Source organism: Macrobrachium nipponense, chromosome 33 (genome assembly GCF_015104395.2).
Source record: "Macrobrachium nipponense isolate FS-2020 chromosome 33, ASM1510439v2, whole genome shotgun sequence".
Classification (NCBI taxonomy): Eukaryota; Metazoa; Arthropoda; class Malacostraca; order Decapoda; family Palaemonidae; genus Macrobrachium; species Macrobrachium nipponense.
The window spans coordinates 22082733-22100801 of record NC_087219.1 but is presented as its reverse complement, the minus strand read 5'-3'; the positions used below and the strand labels follow the sequence as shown (position 1 = coordinate 22100801).

Here is an 18069-nt window from a genome sequence, read left to right as displayed (position 1 = left end):
GAGTGGTGACTTCAACACAGACAGAGTAGTCATCTGTAGAGAAAGGTACACCAGTAAAAATACGATATTTCGATCAGTCCCAGACCACCAGACTTGAACCTGTCAGCCGTGGGTGAATGATGAATCAGATAAGGTTGCAGCCAACGTAATTCTGACGGGCATTTTTGATTGGTTGTTCTGAAACAGTGTACGTGACGTCGTCGTCGACGATCGTGCTAGGCCAGTCGGAACCCAACACATACGATACAGCCTATTCGCCAGGCTACTACAACGCGTCGCTCCTCTCGGGGGCCAGTACGAACAGTAGCCTTTACTACGAGAGTGCCAAAATTAGGAGTATTTTCTACGAGGGCGATGACAACGAGGCTCAGGAGATCAGCCTTTATGTGGAAGGTTCGTTTGCATTTGTTTTCGTTTCATTCCTTTGCTTTAGTCTCCCATACTTTATACAGTGTGTTTTTATTAATCTAACCCTTGTGCGTTGTTTGTTTGTCTTGCTGTGTTTATATGTTTATTTTATTGTTTTTCAGGACATTCATTAAAATTTTGTGAAGTTATCTTAATTACAGCTTCGTAGGTTATGTAGTCCTTATTTTTAAGTATGTATTGTGGTAATACAATACAAGGAAGCCAGTAAAAATGTATAACAAATAAAACACTTCATTATTATAATTAAATGAAACTGTTATACACCGAAACTCTAATTCAGATCCTGGTTTACCCAGTCATGCATTGCGGAAGCAGGTAGTAGTACTGTCTGTACTCGGCTTCCTCCTTCCCACATTCTCTCTCTCTCTCTACTTCTCTTTCTCCCTTACTATGTCCCTTCTTTCTATCTACCTCTCCCTATGTTTCTTCCTCTATACCTCTTTCTTCCCCTCTCTCCACCTGTCTCCCATCATCTTTTATCACTTTCCTCTCCGTTCCTTACTCTATCTCTCCACCTTTCTCTTCTTCTCTCCCTTCATTCATGTATCCCTTCTAATCTAATCCTTCCTCTGTACCTCTTTCAATATAAAAATTTTTTCCCCTCTACCTTTCTCTCGTTTTGGCTCCCTCTCTCCCTCCCTCCCCTTCCTTTCCATTCTCTCTGTTTCTCCATCTTTGTATCGACAGGTACCCCTTTTTCCTTCACATTTATTTCACCCCATTCTTCCTCTCACCCCCGTACGCCTCTCATGCTTCCTCTCACCCCGTACGCCTCTCATCCCCCCCCCCCCCCCCCCCGCATTCCTTTACATGTGGGAACACCAAGGTTTGTCATATCTCTTGCCCGTATTATGTTCAAATGTTAAGGAGACAGGAAGTATTGACATATACGTGCATACACCCCAGAACATTCTGTACCAGCAGATGGTGCTGAATGAAAGTAATTTTCGTGTTTGAAATATCTTGACATTCTCATTTTAAATGGTAAAAAAAAAGATAATTATCTTCTATTTAAAGTTGTAGGTGTGTTTATGTATCTTTGAAGTAATATTTTAAGTGTCTTGGAAAGGTATCAATGTTTTAAGTGGCGTTTAAAGTTTTGTCCATAGCTCTAAGATATATATATATATATATATATATATATATATATATATATAATATATATATATATATATATATATATTTATATATATATTGATAGTTTAGACAGGTGGAAATGTGTAATTTGTAAACGTTTTCATTGAAGGTAATTATAGTTTTAAATTATTTTCATTTTGCATATCTTTTAAGTAACATTTTCAGTCTCCAGGAGAGGTATTTAAATTCCAAGTACAGGTTCAGGTATATTGCTGTATTTTTTATACTTTTTAAGTGTTCAAGAACGGTAAGTTCATTTTGCTATGCAAATATTCCTTTACTGTTAAAATGTTGTGCTTGCATGCTACAGGCTTATTGGTAATTACCATGATGTTTGCATGCGACATCACCTTCTCATTGCATGTGCATTGTGGGTACGCCAGTGCATTTAAATATCTCTGTTTATTCGTTATTTTTATTTTGAATTCATGACAGAATTTTTGGTGATATTGTATATATATATATATATGTGTTCATGTTCGTTAAGCATCTAAGGTTGGTGATGGAAATTTTGAAGGTATAACATGAAATGATCTGTTTATTTTCACAGGTGACCGAGAATAAATCAGTCATTTACTCTCTCTCTCTCTCTCTCTCTCTCTCTCTCTCTCTCTCTCTCTCTCTCTCTCTCTCTCTCTCTCTCGTCATCTTCTCTCTCTCCTCTCTCTCTCTCTCTCAACATGAGTCAAGGATCAAGTTTCTCAGTCAATGTTATAGTTTTCTTAAATCATACCAAAACTGTTTCTGATCTGTTGAAGTATTATTATTATTATTATTATTATTATTATTATTATTATATTATTTTATTATTATTGCAGGAGGTGATTCGGACGACGAAGACAACGCCACTGGCCATTACGAAGCCATATACGAGGTCATCAGTCCAGCTGAAGACGGCCACCAGTGCGACGAACAGGATTCAGATGATTCGTTCGAATCAGATGATTCGAACGATGCCTACACCAGGCTCAGACCGCAGGTGAGTGAGGCTTCTAAAGTTCTCGAAGGAATCTAAAGCACAAAAAGGGGATTTTGAGACCAAATTAGCTTCAGAGTAACAATAGGTTTTGGGGCTTTGAAATAGTGCCAAAGTACTGAGGAATTGCAAAGCTAGAGAAATAGCTAAACAATTTTGAATCCTAAAGTTCTTATTTTAATAAATGTAAATTGGCTCCAAGGTTTGGGGCTTTGAAATGGCTCCAAAGTACTGAGGAATTGCAAAGCTACGAAATAGCTCAAAGGTATTGAATCCTAATGTTTATTTTTTATTAGATTTTTTTCCTATTTCTCCAGCAGTAGCTTCACAATCCAGGATTATCTGTGATTTATTTTTTATTTATTTGTGCACGCTTTTTTATTAGGTACCCAGACGACAGCTTACTTTCAGAATGTGTTTTTTTATATTTTATATTTTTCCTCCATTTCATGTACTTTCCAGACAGTGACTCATAATCATGATCAATTTTTGTGTATAAGTCTAGTTTGTTTCATTTTCCAGTTTATCTAGTTTCCAAACAGTACTGAGGGCCATAATTCATTAGTGTTTGTTTTTTCGTGCTCATTTATTATTCAGACATTGACTCACAATCTTGATGCAGTTGGATTTGTTTGTTTGTTTGTTTATAAATCTCTTCCCTTGCAGTTCCATGATGATGGCTCACAGACATCCAGAGACCAAGCGGAGTCCCTGAGTTCAGAAGTGTCCACCTCAGAGAAACTGCAGTTGAAGCTGCAGAGTCCTTGCAGCAGCAGCAGCAGGAACAGCAACAGCAGAATCAGCAACAACAACAACGCAGCATTACCAAATTTGCCGAGGCTGCCAACCTGGGCATGAGGCGCCTCAGAAGGAACTGGTCCCAGACCAAGGACGAAGTGAAGACTGGACTCAGTCGCATCAAGAAGAAGAGCACGTTCAGTGTCTCTGATATGAAAAGTACAGAAAGTAAGTATGAGGATGAAAGTGCAAAAAAGAACACATTTGTTCAATGTAAGGGCACATTTGTATTTGGTCAGTAATACATATTTTAAAGTACAGGCAGAAGTAAGAGGTACAATTCAGAGAATTTGTTCTATGGAAGACACTTCTAGCTCTAGTTCCTATTCCATAGGGTGCTTGCTGATTATACAGTACACTATCATCTACTTTTCATGTTCTCAGTTACTCTGCTTATATCTTATATGTCGCTTCATTTTTGTCATCAGATTTGGCCTGTGATTTGACCCCTAATCTGACTCCTACTAGTGCAGACAACAAGAGAAAGTGGTCCTTTAGGAGTCACTTCAGAAGGAAGTCACTGGCTGGATCTGTGACCACAGTTGTTAGTCGAGGAGGAGGAGGAGGACCACCTTCAAAGAAGGAATCTGCAACTTTCTATCTCACTCTTACTATTGAAACAGAGAGACAAGACGCTGGCGAGATGTCAGATGCATCTCAGCAGACTGTTCGCTCAGATTCTGAGAGTGTACTCTCAAGTGCAAGTACACAAGAGTACAGGAAGTCCAACACTCCCTCTATAGCCTCCATGACGACCGTTGGTTCCTCTTCTGAGACGACCGTGCCATTGAGGCAGCATCGTCCAGCATCCATCATTCACCACAGAAAGAGCACTGCAAGTTGCAGCTATGCACCAGTCAGGCCTAGGACAGCTCCCCCTGCCCCTCCACCAAAAGGTAAGACTGAATGGCCTGCAGGCATAGGTGTTCAACTTGATTAAACTTCTAAAATTCACACCCATCTGAGAAGGTTGTTTTGGAGATTTTCGATTGAATTTATTGAATGACTTTGAAGGTGTATACCTTGCAGGCCTTTGGTTTGTCATTATGGTTTTCAGATGTTTCATCATCTTCAAACTGATCAACTCCGAAACTTTCCTTTTGATAATTTCAGGACAGAACATTATGAGCAGTAATTATTATGGATCTTTCATTCATAAATAATTTTTAAGCTTTTTTGTCCGTTGTGTAATATTAATGGAACATTTAACCAAATAAAAAGCAAGAATAATGTAAAGATGGAAAATTAACTTTTATACTAGAATTTATAATATACTTTATTTTTTTAATTGAACTGGTATGTTAATTTTTTTTACACATTCCAGAGAAGGACAATGAACCAACTACTGGAGAGAGTGAAGTGGATGAGCACAGTAAGACCAGTGTAGCCTTGCGGCTCAATCAACTCCTCTCCTCGGGACCCACTGCCCCGCCTGGAAGACGTGTCTTGAGGACTTCTGAGGGCTCCAGCAGTGACACATCTCCTGTCCCTGTCCTGGTGCACCCTGATGATGGTGGCTACACAACTCTGCGTATCAACAGTGTCAAATATGCCACAATTAACATGAATAACAGTAGTAGTATAGCAGAAGACTCCAGTGGTGATGAAAAGGCATTGAGTCCTGAGGTGACCAGTTCTGTGATGCATAATATTCCCCAGACACGCACTTCAGTTGTCAGTGCTTCCTCTCATGGCTCAAGTGAAGGGTACGTCCGCCCATGCGATATTGCATCAGCCCCACCACCTCTGCCCGCAAGGAGGACTCCCGTAACCCATCAGCCCCGTTTTAGACTTCCACCACCTTCCCGATTATCTTTATCTCAACCCATGCTCGTGCAGATGCCCTCTAGTCTTCCTGATGGGGATAACAATAGTTACTTAGACTTTAGCTGTGATGCGTTGAATCAAGAGGAACCACTGTATGTAAGTTCGCACTTTGCTGATGAACCCCTGTACCAGTTTTATACCGCCAAGCTCCTTGAACGGGCTGCACAAAGTCAAGGAGACTGTTCGTCAGAGGATGACTATGAGGTAATTGGAAAAACTTATTGGTTTCAAACTTTGATCTGATCAGAATCCTATTCTAAAAGAAAGATAAGAAATCCATGTTAATGCAGTAGTTTAATTGATAAGGTTATCATCAGAATGCCATGTACACTGTAGCAAGTAATTTTTCTACTAATGCATTTAAAACTGAATCTGGGTAATTCATTGTTGTTATTTGCATTTCAAAACCAAATAAGCAAAAAGAAATCTACTGTGCTGTCTATTAAAAAATCAACTAACCAAGGGATAGATAATTTGGAAAATCTTCTCATACATTTTTATGTATCATTCATCATTCAGACAATCCTCTCTACTGATGTCCATGTCGAAGAACTTCATTTTAATTGTAAATTTGCATAACTGAGGCTTCATACCTAAAGTTTTAAAAGTTTATTGCAAATGTCAGTGATGCTTTACTTTATTCACTTTACTAGGTATGGACTTTAACCATATGTTCAATCCTTCTCCATAATCTTGGCTCTAGAACAGCAGGAGTGCCTACACTCTGCAAAATGTTTATCAAGACAAAAAGTTTTCCATCATGTACTAACAGGTTACTTCTTGCAGGTCATAAATGACGGGCAGCACTCCATTGGGGGGAAACTACAAACCCGACCCACTGCCATGGAACTGGTTACCCCAGCTGATGGTAGAAGAACCTTGTGGTGTGAACTTCCAGAAGTCATTGAAAGTGGATTGCTAAGTAAGTCTGCTCTTATTTGTTTCTTGCTTATATATAGATAACAAAGTTTACAGGCTCATACTGTATAAGGGTTGTCAGACCTCATCATCAAACACATCTCTTTTCTTGATGGGGAAATGGACAGGCATAGCATTCCAATTGAAGTCACACCTTGATCATCATATCCCAGTTGAAGTTATACCTTTTTAATAAAGTAAAAGATAAGTTAGAGAAAGTATGACATTATTAATCCATTTCATGATTTTCCAGGTCAAATTAGTACACAAGAAAAGAAGACCCAGGAAGCTATGTTTGAGATGATCACGTCAGAAGCATCTTATCTGAAAAGTCTCAACGTTCTGGTCACACATTTTGTACAGTGTCCAGAGTTTACTGTAGATGAGGGAGATGATGCTGTCCTAAGTAGGAGGGAAAGACACATTCTGTTCTCAGATATCCTTCCAGGTAAAATTAATTTATGGAGTTTATCCCTTTTTAATACATCTCATGTAAGTACTAGGAAGAACAACATTTGGTTGCCATAAAAGTACAAATATATGTTACTAAAATTGATTTTTCATTATACTATTATTAGTACTACAGGCATTCTTATAGGTATGAAAAAAGTTAGATTCTGAAGTTTATCTGGAATTTGTATGAATATGGTAGAGTACACAAATTTTTCAAGTAAACTACTATGCATAGCTACACACCATTGAGCAACAAAAAAGGCAGTAACCAGTGTAGTTAAAGGAATCCATGTACAAGTATGTTCTTATTATAAATAAGACTATTTTTTGAAAATTCATGCACCAGGGGAGCCTTTGGGTATTAAAATTAGTGTACACCACATTGTTTTTGCTTCATATGACTCAGATTTCAAAAATGATATTAAATTAGAAAATAGATAGAGGAAGGAGTTATATTTCCTTATTTGTATTCATTACTGTATGTGTAATTCTTATAAACAGCAAAGTTACATTTGTACAATTTCGGTAGATTTAGGAAGTTCACTCTTGTGTGTCATTTCCTTTGAACAGAATACTGTAACTTGAAAACACAAATTTTCAGGCTACTTAAGTATGTTTTTTGATAATTTTTTATTCTGGAAAGTTTGTAAGCACAGTTTCTGTTATTTATACAGTTATATATTACTATATAGCTGTAAATATTATACTACAAAATTCTATACACTGTATATACTAGTATGCACAATTTTTTATTGTTGAATGACATGCCCCTGTCACCAAACTTCTTTGAAGTTGTCGTACGTTCAACAGTTTTAAAAGCTTGAAGTTAAGTGTCCTCATTGATATATTGATGGTTGATCTAATAAAATTAGCAGGGCTTTTGCAAGTCAGGTAGTGTAGCTAGAAAATGAAGCTGACAACTTGGTGATCATATACAATGTATGATTTGATTAAAACATTTCATAGTACTGTATAGTAGTGTAATTTTGGGACTTCTGAGTAGCAAAACTGGTGATACAAAATTGTTCATGTTACCTGAACAGAAAAACTAACATATCTCTTCTCCATAGTCTATGGAGATAAAGCGTAATTTAATCACTTTTGACAATGTTTATTGTTCTCAAGCATATAATGTTTACCTATTTCAAGCACTCTTTTATAACATTTGATTTTTATTTTAGAAAAACTATATATATTTATTCTCCTCCTATTTCAGTTCTTTTTTAACAAAAATTTACTACTAGGTAGAAAATGTAGTTTTATTGTTGCAGTTACCAGTATAGTGCTCTTGATGAGGTCCTGTTTTTATGTTAATTATACATACTTTTCTTTTTTTTCCCTAACAGTCAAGAGGTGCTCTGAGCTATTCCTAGCAGATTTAGAAAAACGGTGGCAAGAGTCTGTGAGGATTTCAAAGATAAGTGATATCATCCTCAAGCATGCAAATAATCACTTCCAGGTGTACGTCAAATATTGCTCTAATCAAATCTATCAAGATAGAATCTTAAAGGAACTCAAGTAAGTGGAATCTGTGTATTTTATTGAAAAATAAATTATCAGAAAGCTTGTAACCTATTTAAAATTTATGAAGTAATTTATGTTTAGTGTGTGATGTGATTGTGGATAATGCTTAGTTACAGGTATTTGTAATGTGAAGTTCTGAACTGTACTACACTGTATAGTGAATTCAAGTTAGTGAAAGAATATTCCTTATGAGTAATTTACAAGAAATTTTCAGATGGTATCAGAGTAACAGATTATCCATAATGTAATATAGCTACATGATTTCTTGATAATGCAAGGCTATCAGTCACTGTGTACCATATATTATGACATTTACTAATTATGCACATTATTTAATTATTTATTGTAATGTATAACCTACATTCAAGGTAGTGTATTCCAGCACTTTGCATAAAGAGTTTAAGAATCCCTGTTTCCTTATTTGTATTTGGCATTAATTTTCCAGGGAAAACAACCCCAAGTTCTTAGAGGTGTTGAATCGTCTTGAGTCATCACCCGTCTGCCAATCTCTTGCTATGCACTCGTTCCTAATGCTCCCAATGCAGAGGATCACGAGGTTGCCCTTGTTAGTTGATGCCATATTTCACCGACTAAAACACGACACTCCTGAGTGGGAGGAATGCAAAGCAGCCCTTGCCACTCTCACAAAGGTAAGTGGTATCATTGTCCTTGGTGACCAGTAAGAAGGTGCAAGTGATCGTGGAAGAACTAGATAGCAATTTAAGCAGGACGTGCACTTGACATGTGAACAGAGTGCAATGGACTCATTACACATGTAATCCTATAAAGGGAAAAATTACATAAAAGCATTATTTTGATAATGTGATGATTAATCTAATCCTATAAAACATGAGAATAAGCTGAGTATTTGGGTAGCTTCTGAATAATAGATCACATCAAATTTATGCAGAAATCTACAGAAAGTGCGACAAGTCAAAACTGCTTTCGTCAAAAATGTTGAAAATTTTCTCAGAAGGATGTGAAACATCCATTGCGTAGTACGTACTTTTGTTTAAGAGACATTATTGCATCGTACTGTTTACAATACTAGAAGAAAGTCGAGTTATAGTTGGATATTGTAGGCTAGTTTGATATTTTATTTAATATACTTTGGTGCTAGAATGCAATACATAATTATTTTTACAGTAAAAATCATGTTAATAAAAGGAAAAATGTTCCAATCTATGTGAATATCTTTTCAGTTAAACATAAATTATTAGTCATTGTGGTTTTCAACTCATTATGTTAATTGGTATTGTATTTAAAACACATCTAGGTTTTCTGTTGAGAGACTCGTTAGGCACCTTCATGTTTTTAGGGTGCCGAATAGTAGTGCGCACTTTCTGTTGTGTTGATGTGTAAATTACTTAATATCCCTGACAGTTTTGCTTGTATGTATTAAAGGCCCAATATTGTATTTTATACGTAGTATCTTGTACCTATTGACATCAGGTCAGTATGACCAAAGGTCATTTGGTTTTGTTTAAGGTTGCACAAATTTAAATCGTACTATATTTTTCCTTAAACTCGTTCTTTTATTTATACTTATATTGCATTTCCTCTACAGATTGTTGCAGAGTGCAACGAAGGTGCTCGTAAAATGGAACGCATGGAAGAAATGCTCATCCTCTCAAGGCAGCTTGACTTCCGAGAAGTAAAGGCAATCCCTCTTATATCTGCATCCCGTTGGCTTGTCAAGAAAGGGGAACTGACTAGGTTGACATGGAAGGAGAATGATAAACTTACCTTTGGAAAAAGGATTTCTAAACATACGCTTTATTTCTTCCTGTTCACTGATCTTCTAGTTGTCACTAAGAAAAAGAGGTAATTGAAATAATAGACCATAATTCATAAAATATAGTGTGATGCTTTTCCTTTCAATATATTGTATACTACTGATTTTTGTATCAGCTGAGATATACAGTACATGCTCTCCCTGTGCCTTTAATTGTTCACTAGGGAAATTAAATTTTTGTTAGGGTATGGATTATGTATCATACCAGCTTGAATTCTAAATATCATTAGTCATGGTATGAAGGTTGTTTGTTGTTGGAATGAAATGATTTAACCAGGTCATTTATTCAGGCCTGTATAGTAACCCAAAACATTAATTCATGAATGATGGGAGAAAACAGGGATTGAGAAAATGAAGTAAGTGTTGTAGTTCAGTATAGCCAGTGTGTTAAAAAGAGGTCATAGAATGCTTCACATCTGACAGTTGAAATGTCATTGTAATGATCCTTTTGAATAATCTGCAGCTTTAAGATACGAAAACGAAACACTGTAGGCTGTGCCATTTTTTATTAATATTTTTTTTACTAATGTACAGTATATTTATATTTTAGTGAGGATCAATATATGGTGCTTGATTACTGCTCAAGAAACATGGTGCAAGTGCTGGAGCTTGACGCTACAGACAAATTCCCTGGCCGCATTCTGGACGGCCACAAGAACCTCCTCATCATGACCATGCTCCAGAATCATGAGAATAAAACGGTAGAAATGGTATGTATTTTGTGTTTATTCCCCCAAAATTCTTTCACATAATCATCTTAGAATTTCTTCCATGCTTAGTAAAATAAATTGTGGCTTTTATAAATTCTGAAATTACATTAGATTGGCCATCATTACTGCTGCTGCTACGCTGTACTACTACTAACTGGAAACAAGCAAGGAATTTCACCACTGAATGTTGGTCATTCATGAAGTAGATTTATGTTAATACATGTGTAGGAAGAATAGTATATTGCATTTAGTATTCTATATTTTATTAATCATAAAACTCATTTGAATATTATTCCTGAAGATTTTTTGCCCATGACAACTATGGCTGTCATTTGAATTCAACTTTTAAGAACGGTTTTTAAATTCTTTCCTAAATCACATTCCCTAATCATATTTAGCTTTTAGGTATACTGTCCAAGAATGGTTTTATCTGTATGCCAAATAGTTTTTCTTAATTTTTATCTTTTAGTTGTACTTTCAGTATACTATAGTCCATGAATCTGTACATTTTCATTGCAGATCATATGCATGGTATATCTGCCTTAATATTTCTGCATTGAGGGTGAAATTACGTTATCTTTACCTAGGAGACTCGATGAGTCAGAATCCTTTATATTTTGTTCTGTATATATAATATCATTTTGTTATGTTGACAGGTGGTTTCCTGTCCCATGGAATCTGACAGAACGAGATGGGTCGAAGCTGTGACCCCGCGAACGTCGGAGAATCCTGATGAGAGAATCTACGAAGAGTGGGACTGTCCACAGGTACTTGCCAATAGATAGGTTACTCATATATGAATGTATAACAACAGTTTAATGATGATTAGTAGTCCTTTAATGTAGAGTATTATGGAGGTATCTTTCCACTATTTATGAAATAATGAGAAGTCTATCCACTTTAGATGGACCAGCCTTCAAATTGGGGTATAAAAATCTTTTTATGTGTCAGTTGGAAAACCTTGTTGTATGTTCCACTCTTATCTCCTCTACTGTACATGCTACTTACTTAGTTTTATCCTTTATACTTTTCTCTTTTCTTTCTTCATGCTATTTAGGTGCCTCAGTGCTGTCCTCCCTGTAAAAAAAAGAAAAAAAAAAGTGGTTATGAATTTGTTTTATACCACTGACCTTCACATTTTAACTCATTATACTTGTGATAATATTCTGAGCAGATGCTTATCAAAAAATGAAAATATCTTTCCATAGGTCCAAGCAATTCACCCATATGTGGCAAAGGAATCGGATGAACTCTCGTTGGAAGTATCTGACGTCGTTAATGTGCTGAAGAAAATGTCCGATGGTAAGGTTAAATCTGCGAATGATACATTGCATGGCTTAGATTACTCATTCAAAGCATTTTGCTGCATAGCTGGTCCTTTAAATTGTAATGACAATGTGTTATTGATAAGACCTTAGCTTGATCATCATCAAGAGCTCTAGAAGAAATCGCGTTAACACGTAAATGCATGGGTTGAAGTCAGATTGACCGCAACTTATGACTCAAGATGTTTACTAAGAAAGACACCTTTACGTCCTATTGATCAACATTTACGTACTAATGAGGGCAAGACTTCAAACCAGGATTTGACTTTTGTAACTTGTTTCACACTGCTGGCATTATTTAAAAAGTTAATTTTTCTTGGAAATGACACTTTCATATTGTCGTATCAGTGAATATGAAAGAAGTCATGTTCTTGTTATCCAGATAAGTCAGAAAAGTCAGTATCAGAAGATATTTTTGACATATGTATTACAGATAAAAAAAAAAAAAAAATGAATTCTTGTGGGTAGAGAACTCAGTACTAATTGTAAAATTGTACATTACAGTAATATGAAGACAAAATTACTAGCTGCGTTTATACCTGGAGAATGTGTACCAAATTGAAGTTGAGATTTTTTACATGCATGTAGTTATGATGCTAGATTTTGATTTATGGCAGATATATTGATCCCTACAACTATCTTTAGTAGAATACAGTAAAGTACATTGCAGTATTACAGTGCATGTCCCAGTATGAAATATGCTTTTTTTAATAAGCTTGAAGAAACACTTAGCTTGCCTGCATGGTCTTTGCTGCATTCTCCAAAGGCCAGATGTGCATGAGCTGAACTTGAACCATTCTGATTTTGATGGACGACTGATACAGATAATTTCCGTCTAGTTCAAGGTTTTTACATGAACCCAGCTTTAACTAGCAGCCACCCTGGAACAGTGGAAGCGTAGCAGTTAACGGTGACCACCAGACATCACTGGAGATTTCAGGACGAGTCAGTGATACAGAATGAATATACATTACATATTCTGTTTTTCTTTAGCACTGGTAAAGGGGTTAGTTTAGCAAGTCGACTGATCACCGAGTCTTCACTGACTGTCCTCACCGAAAGTTTTTGTTCACACACAATTTCCCTGTAGCAGTTTCATTTATTTTGATTCTTGTCATCCTTTATCATCACAGATTTTTGCAGAAATTATTGTCTCACAGTACCTGGTTACTAACAGAGTTCACTTGGTAAGTTTTAGATCTTGCCATCTTCCCTTAGTGTGGCAATTTCATAAATTACAACTGATTTCTTACTACCTTCAGCCACCTACAGATAAAGTGGATGTTTTTTCATACATGGCTGTGGATATATAAACAGAATTATTATTTCAGTTGAATGAATTGTTCATATAGTATACATTTTGATAAAAAAAAAAAAAAAGCTCTTTGCACTGCAAGACTGATCTCCCTCTCTTGTTGGATGGAATAGCATAATTTTTAGAAAGCTTAGGACAACTGAAGTAATGATAAGGATTCATGAAATGCAAGTCACTCATTGTGGGATAATACCTCATGATATTGTTGGTGGTGTTCATGACATTCAAGGTTGTTGGTGTTAATGCTCTTGTTCTACATTGAATCATCCATGTTTACCACAATTCTTTTAGTGTCCATTCAGTTAATCATAATAGTATAAATTTGAGTCATATCTTTCCATTTTCCTTATATTGCTTCCCACTGACTGGTCTATGTTCGTTAAAAAAGTACTTAAAGTTGTATTACTCCTTCAATACAGTAATGTACTGTATTTTAATGCTGCTTGTCAGTATCTTTTGGAGAGTACTTTTGTGAAGGTTGAGAAGTTCATTGCTGTGGTTTTGTAAAACTGCTTTACTTTATAATTATTACTTGTGTTTGCAATGGTTTTTTATTCTTTTAATCAAAGACTGGCAAAGCGAGAGAGAAATAATGATGGTTATTCCCAAACTTGAAGAAGGTCCAGAGGAGATAATTAGTTACCGATTGATGAAGGGTTAAAGTAAAGTATATGAGTGTAATTGAAAAAAAAGCCTTTCGTAAAAATAAATTTGAATTGCATTAACAGATCTTGATTTTCAGCACATCTTATTAACATGGATATCTATTATGAATTTTATTGAAAATTAGTTCCTGTATTTCATAAGTGCTTACCTATGCTTCAGAAGTATCAATTAACGTTTTGAAAATTTGCCCTTGTTCTTTAAATTTGTATCCTGTTAGTATTACTGAAATGAACACTGAAGTAAAGTGTACCAAAGAATAATTTGATATTTGTGAGACTTGCCAATTACTAATACTGTTTGTAGACTGCATGTCAGACCATTCGTTGTCTTTTATGATGGTTATACCATGGTGCGCTGGCAAAGCAGTCAAAAATTGCTTTAAAATGAGTTTGAAGTAATTTTATATTTTGAACTTGATGGCTGTAATAAGAAGATTAAATTAATAAAACAGATCTGCAGACAGATTCCCTGTTTTATATACTATGCCATATATGTATACTGTAATTAATAGCCTCAGGTTAGAACAATATATGTACAGGGTGTAAGGTCTGTGCCTGGGGAGCATAACAAAGACCAATGGGAAGAGAAGGGAGTTGAGAACCCTTGAGAACCTCCGTTGTGATAGATGGGGAGGTTTTAGGAAAGGTATAGTATTTGTGTTACCTTGGGACACACTTGACTGTGAAGTGGGAGTCAAGAGAGCAGCTGCAGCATGGCTGAAATACCCATACAACATCTAGACAATTGGTAAATAAAAATGTCCTGTTACTAGGGGACAGCAAAGGCCCAGGAATCACTGAGAAAGATAATAAATTTAGACTTCAGTCCTGATGAAAGTTCAAGCAGAAAGAGCACAAGTTAGTGAAGAGTGGATTCTATCTATTTCATGTCTAACCCATTTTAGGGAAAAGCTGACAAAAATGTATTTGGAAGGTAAACACAGGATAACATGGTACAGTATTGCATGTTATTTATTGAGACTTGTGTTGTATAGAAATACTCAGTTTTTAAATGAAGAAGGCTTTTCATCTCTCATTTTTGTATACTAGAGGGACCATTACTGAATAATCAAATTGTAATCGACTTCTCAACCTTCATATCATAGAATTGAACATTTTTATTCTCTTCTTTCCTCATTTTCTTCACATTTCCATTTAGCATTAAATCTATCCACTCACAATTTTCAGTCTGTCATTTTCTGCCTTATTATGCCATCCATACTAACCAAATGAATCTTTCAATATGTTCGGATGAATCGTCTGGTACTTAGACGTAATTTTGATGACCATAGCGGAGGAAATTCAGAGCACAGCAATGTGAAGAGCTCCCTCCTCAGATGTCCTAGATGATCCAGTGGTAAGTATTAGTCTGGATGCTACTTCTAAATGGAATCCTTTGTTGAGGACAGGATAGATTTTGTGGCAAACAAGTTTGATTGATTTATTGCAGGGATGAGCTCAAGCCCCATGAGAGCTGTCAAGAATGGTTGTTGTATTAAGATGATTGTGGAGACACTATTTACTCTGAATTATCATCCTATTTACTTTTCTAGGATACCTTTATCATATATGGTTTTTAGGCTATTTATATCGATATTTTTGTGTTAACCACACTATCTAATAACAAGTAAGGATAACAGCCACGTACAGCATCCTGCTACGATTGACTTTCTTCACTGGACAGTCCATTACTGGAGTTTTATTTAACTATACGTGGGTTTTAGAATGTATGTTTAGCATACCCGAAAGTAGACTGGATACACGTAACTGTAACTAGGATGACTTCTGGACATGGGACAGTGAAATCCCTAATGGATAAGGTAACTGAGTATTTGAGGTTAGTCTTTTTATACGTGTACAGTATACCATGTGTTATGTTGAAAACGATAGCTTTAGATCATAACCGGACTGGCAGTAAAGTTCATGACTGCATGATTATATACAAGGACTAAGTACATGCCCTACGTGATGGGACTGATGGCATAACCTGACACAGTATACACTGCATGCGATTCTTAAATTATACATCTGTAAATAGAAATCCAACTTTTGTTGTTTTTGAGTATGCTTAATTGAAGTAAAGTAATTCAATAAAGATGTAAAAGTAAAAAATTATTTTCATTTTTCAGCTCAAAATAAGTGATAAAATGTAGTGCTAATAATTTTGCTTACATTTTGCTGGGAGAATGAATAAATTTCAAATAGACATTTGAAAGAATAATTTATGGTGCTGTTTTGGTAACTAGTGAAGGTTGGCATTATAATCCTGAAAATCTTGCTTTCAAAAATTTTCATAATTTTTTTTCTTCAAAATATTTGTATCAGATGAGATCTTGCATGTAAAAAAAATACTTGTAGACCTGTCCTTATCTCTTGCTGTGATTTCTAGAATAATAGCATCCCTATTAGCCATTTTCCCATTTATCTTTCCCTAAACTAAGTGCATGTTAGCATGGATGTAGAGCTCATTAGAATTTAGATAAAGAACATTTGAAGCTAGTTGCATGGCTTACTATATTTAATTTAGTCTAATATATGAATGTAGAGTAGCACTAACTGCTCGTTATTATTATTTTGGAGGTAGGTACTGTAACATAGTTGCAGCATTTGCTGATATGGTTAATAGTTTTGACAAGATTTACCTTCAGAGATGATGAAATAAATACTAATTTGCATATAGCTACAGTTCTGATGCTGTGTAATTTATTACTTTAATTTCTCTTAATTTTGATAGTTAAAGTTTACTGTGGAATCATTATAAAATATAAGGTGAATATATTCATTTATACTGTTCATAGTAGTTTTAGTATGTAACTGTAATGAATAATGCAAATTCATGTTATAGAGTACTGAACATAGTAACAGTTTTTTCTAGATCAAAGATCAAGTATTTAACTATAGGAACTTCATTTTTTTAATCGATGCAAATGTGGTCCAGTAAAGACATCTTAGGCAAATCAACTTCAACAACAGGTTGGTACCAAGGGGAGAGGATCCGCGACCAGGAGCGAGGATGGTTCCCTGGAAGCTTTACGGTCGAGATCTCCTCCAGCCACGTACGAGCACGCAACCTTCGCCAGCGTTACCGCCTTCTAGCAATATCCAGTTCGTTACTGGACGAGCTAAAAAGGGAAAAGGAACGCTTTGAGAAAGAGGAAAAGAGGAAAGACAGGAGGAGAACACTTACGATGAAGGAGGTCATTTCATCTCAGGCTCAAGCACTTAATTAATTCTTGGTAGTGTATTTTGTTTTGTTTGGCAGTCAGTCATTGATTGTGTAAAATATCAACAATCCCATTTTTTACATCTTCTTTGCTTTTATTCCACATCATAAAATCAAAGTTTTGATTATTGAATTAGTATCAGATCAACTCTTTAGTGACCGAAAGAAAATCTTATTTTGACAGTAACAAAGATTTTTTTTGATCAGTGAAGGTTTTTCCTTCCATATTAATCCTAGATGTTCTAGATGCATTGGTTAGTATCCTGATAGAGCCATTCTTAATATCTATCATAAGGTTTAAGGTGAAGTGCAATAAACTCCAATGCAACTGTCTGTCACATCATTTAATAATTTTTTTTTCCACAACTTTCATACTAATCTGTTGTTCAGGTAATGTATTGATTGAAATATTATGAAATATATGTGCTGAACAGTATTATATTATTATTATATGCATAAGTTTCTTAATTTAGAAATCCTATGTCAAACTTTGTACAGCTGTTATTCGGTACAATACTAGCTTTTGATAAGGAGAATCAACATTCAGTTGCTATTGGTAGAAAATTTGAATTTAATAGGACATAAACTAATGTATATATATCTTCTTGAATTCGAAATTTGGAGCTTGTGATGGAAGAAATCCGTGATAAAGTTAGCTGTTGTTTATGTCATGTAATGTACGCATACATGATTTGGGTTGGTTTATCTCCCAGTGTGTCTTTTTGTTGATATTACTCATTGACTGTATAGAATATCTGGAACACATTTGAGTATATAAATGTTAATATTGTTTGAAGATATTAAACCAAATGTAATAAGCTATGCTTGTTCAAATATTGTACAGTTTTATATTGTTTTAAGCATATTTGTTTTATAAATGAAACTCTTTTCTCTGTAAATAGTGAATATATTGTTTATTCAGTATTTGAATCTGTACATAGTTTTCTGGTAACATATCAGATTTATGAGTGTAT

The 18069-nt window shown here is 35.3% G+C and overlaps 2 protein-coding genes across 5 annotated transcripts in view; both read left to right on the top strand.

Annotated features, from left to right (window-relative positions):
- The window catches only part of LOC135203014 (microtubule-associated protein futsch-like), a 296133-nt gene extending 292225 nt beyond the window's left edge, over nucleotides 1-3908 (top strand). For 3 of the 4 annotated variants that reach the window (XM_064232583.1, XM_064232582.1, XM_064232581.1), the window contains 4 exons: nucleotides 187-393; nucleotides 2385-2545; nucleotides 3209-3508; nucleotides 3769-3908. In XM_064232583.1, coding sequence (XP_064088653.1) covers nucleotides 187-393; nucleotides 2385-2545; nucleotides 3209-3400 — 560 coding nt within the window. In that variant the 3' untranslated portion in view covers nucleotides 3401-3508; nucleotides 3769-3908. The remainder of the gene's footprint in view (nucleotides 1-186; nucleotides 394-2384; nucleotides 2546-3208; nucleotides 3509-3768) is intronic. The other variant, XM_064232584.1, reaches the window with a different exon arrangement.
- On the top strand, nucleotides 3493-17102 carry LOC135202787 (rho guanine nucleotide exchange factor 16-like). The gene is made up of 12 exons (XM_064232246.1): nucleotides 3493-3553; nucleotides 3769-4236; nucleotides 4665-5371; nucleotides 5954-6089; nucleotides 6339-6533; nucleotides 7885-8056; nucleotides 8508-8712; nucleotides 9630-9778; nucleotides 10408-10567; nucleotides 11224-11334; nucleotides 11776-11869; nucleotides 16846-17102. The coding sequence occupies exons 1-12, from the start codon at nucleotides 3493-3495 to the stop codon at nucleotides 17100-17102; spliced, it is 2715 nt and encodes a 904-aa protein (XP_064088316.1).
- The last annotated feature ends 967 nt before the right edge of the window (nucleotides 17103-18069 follow it).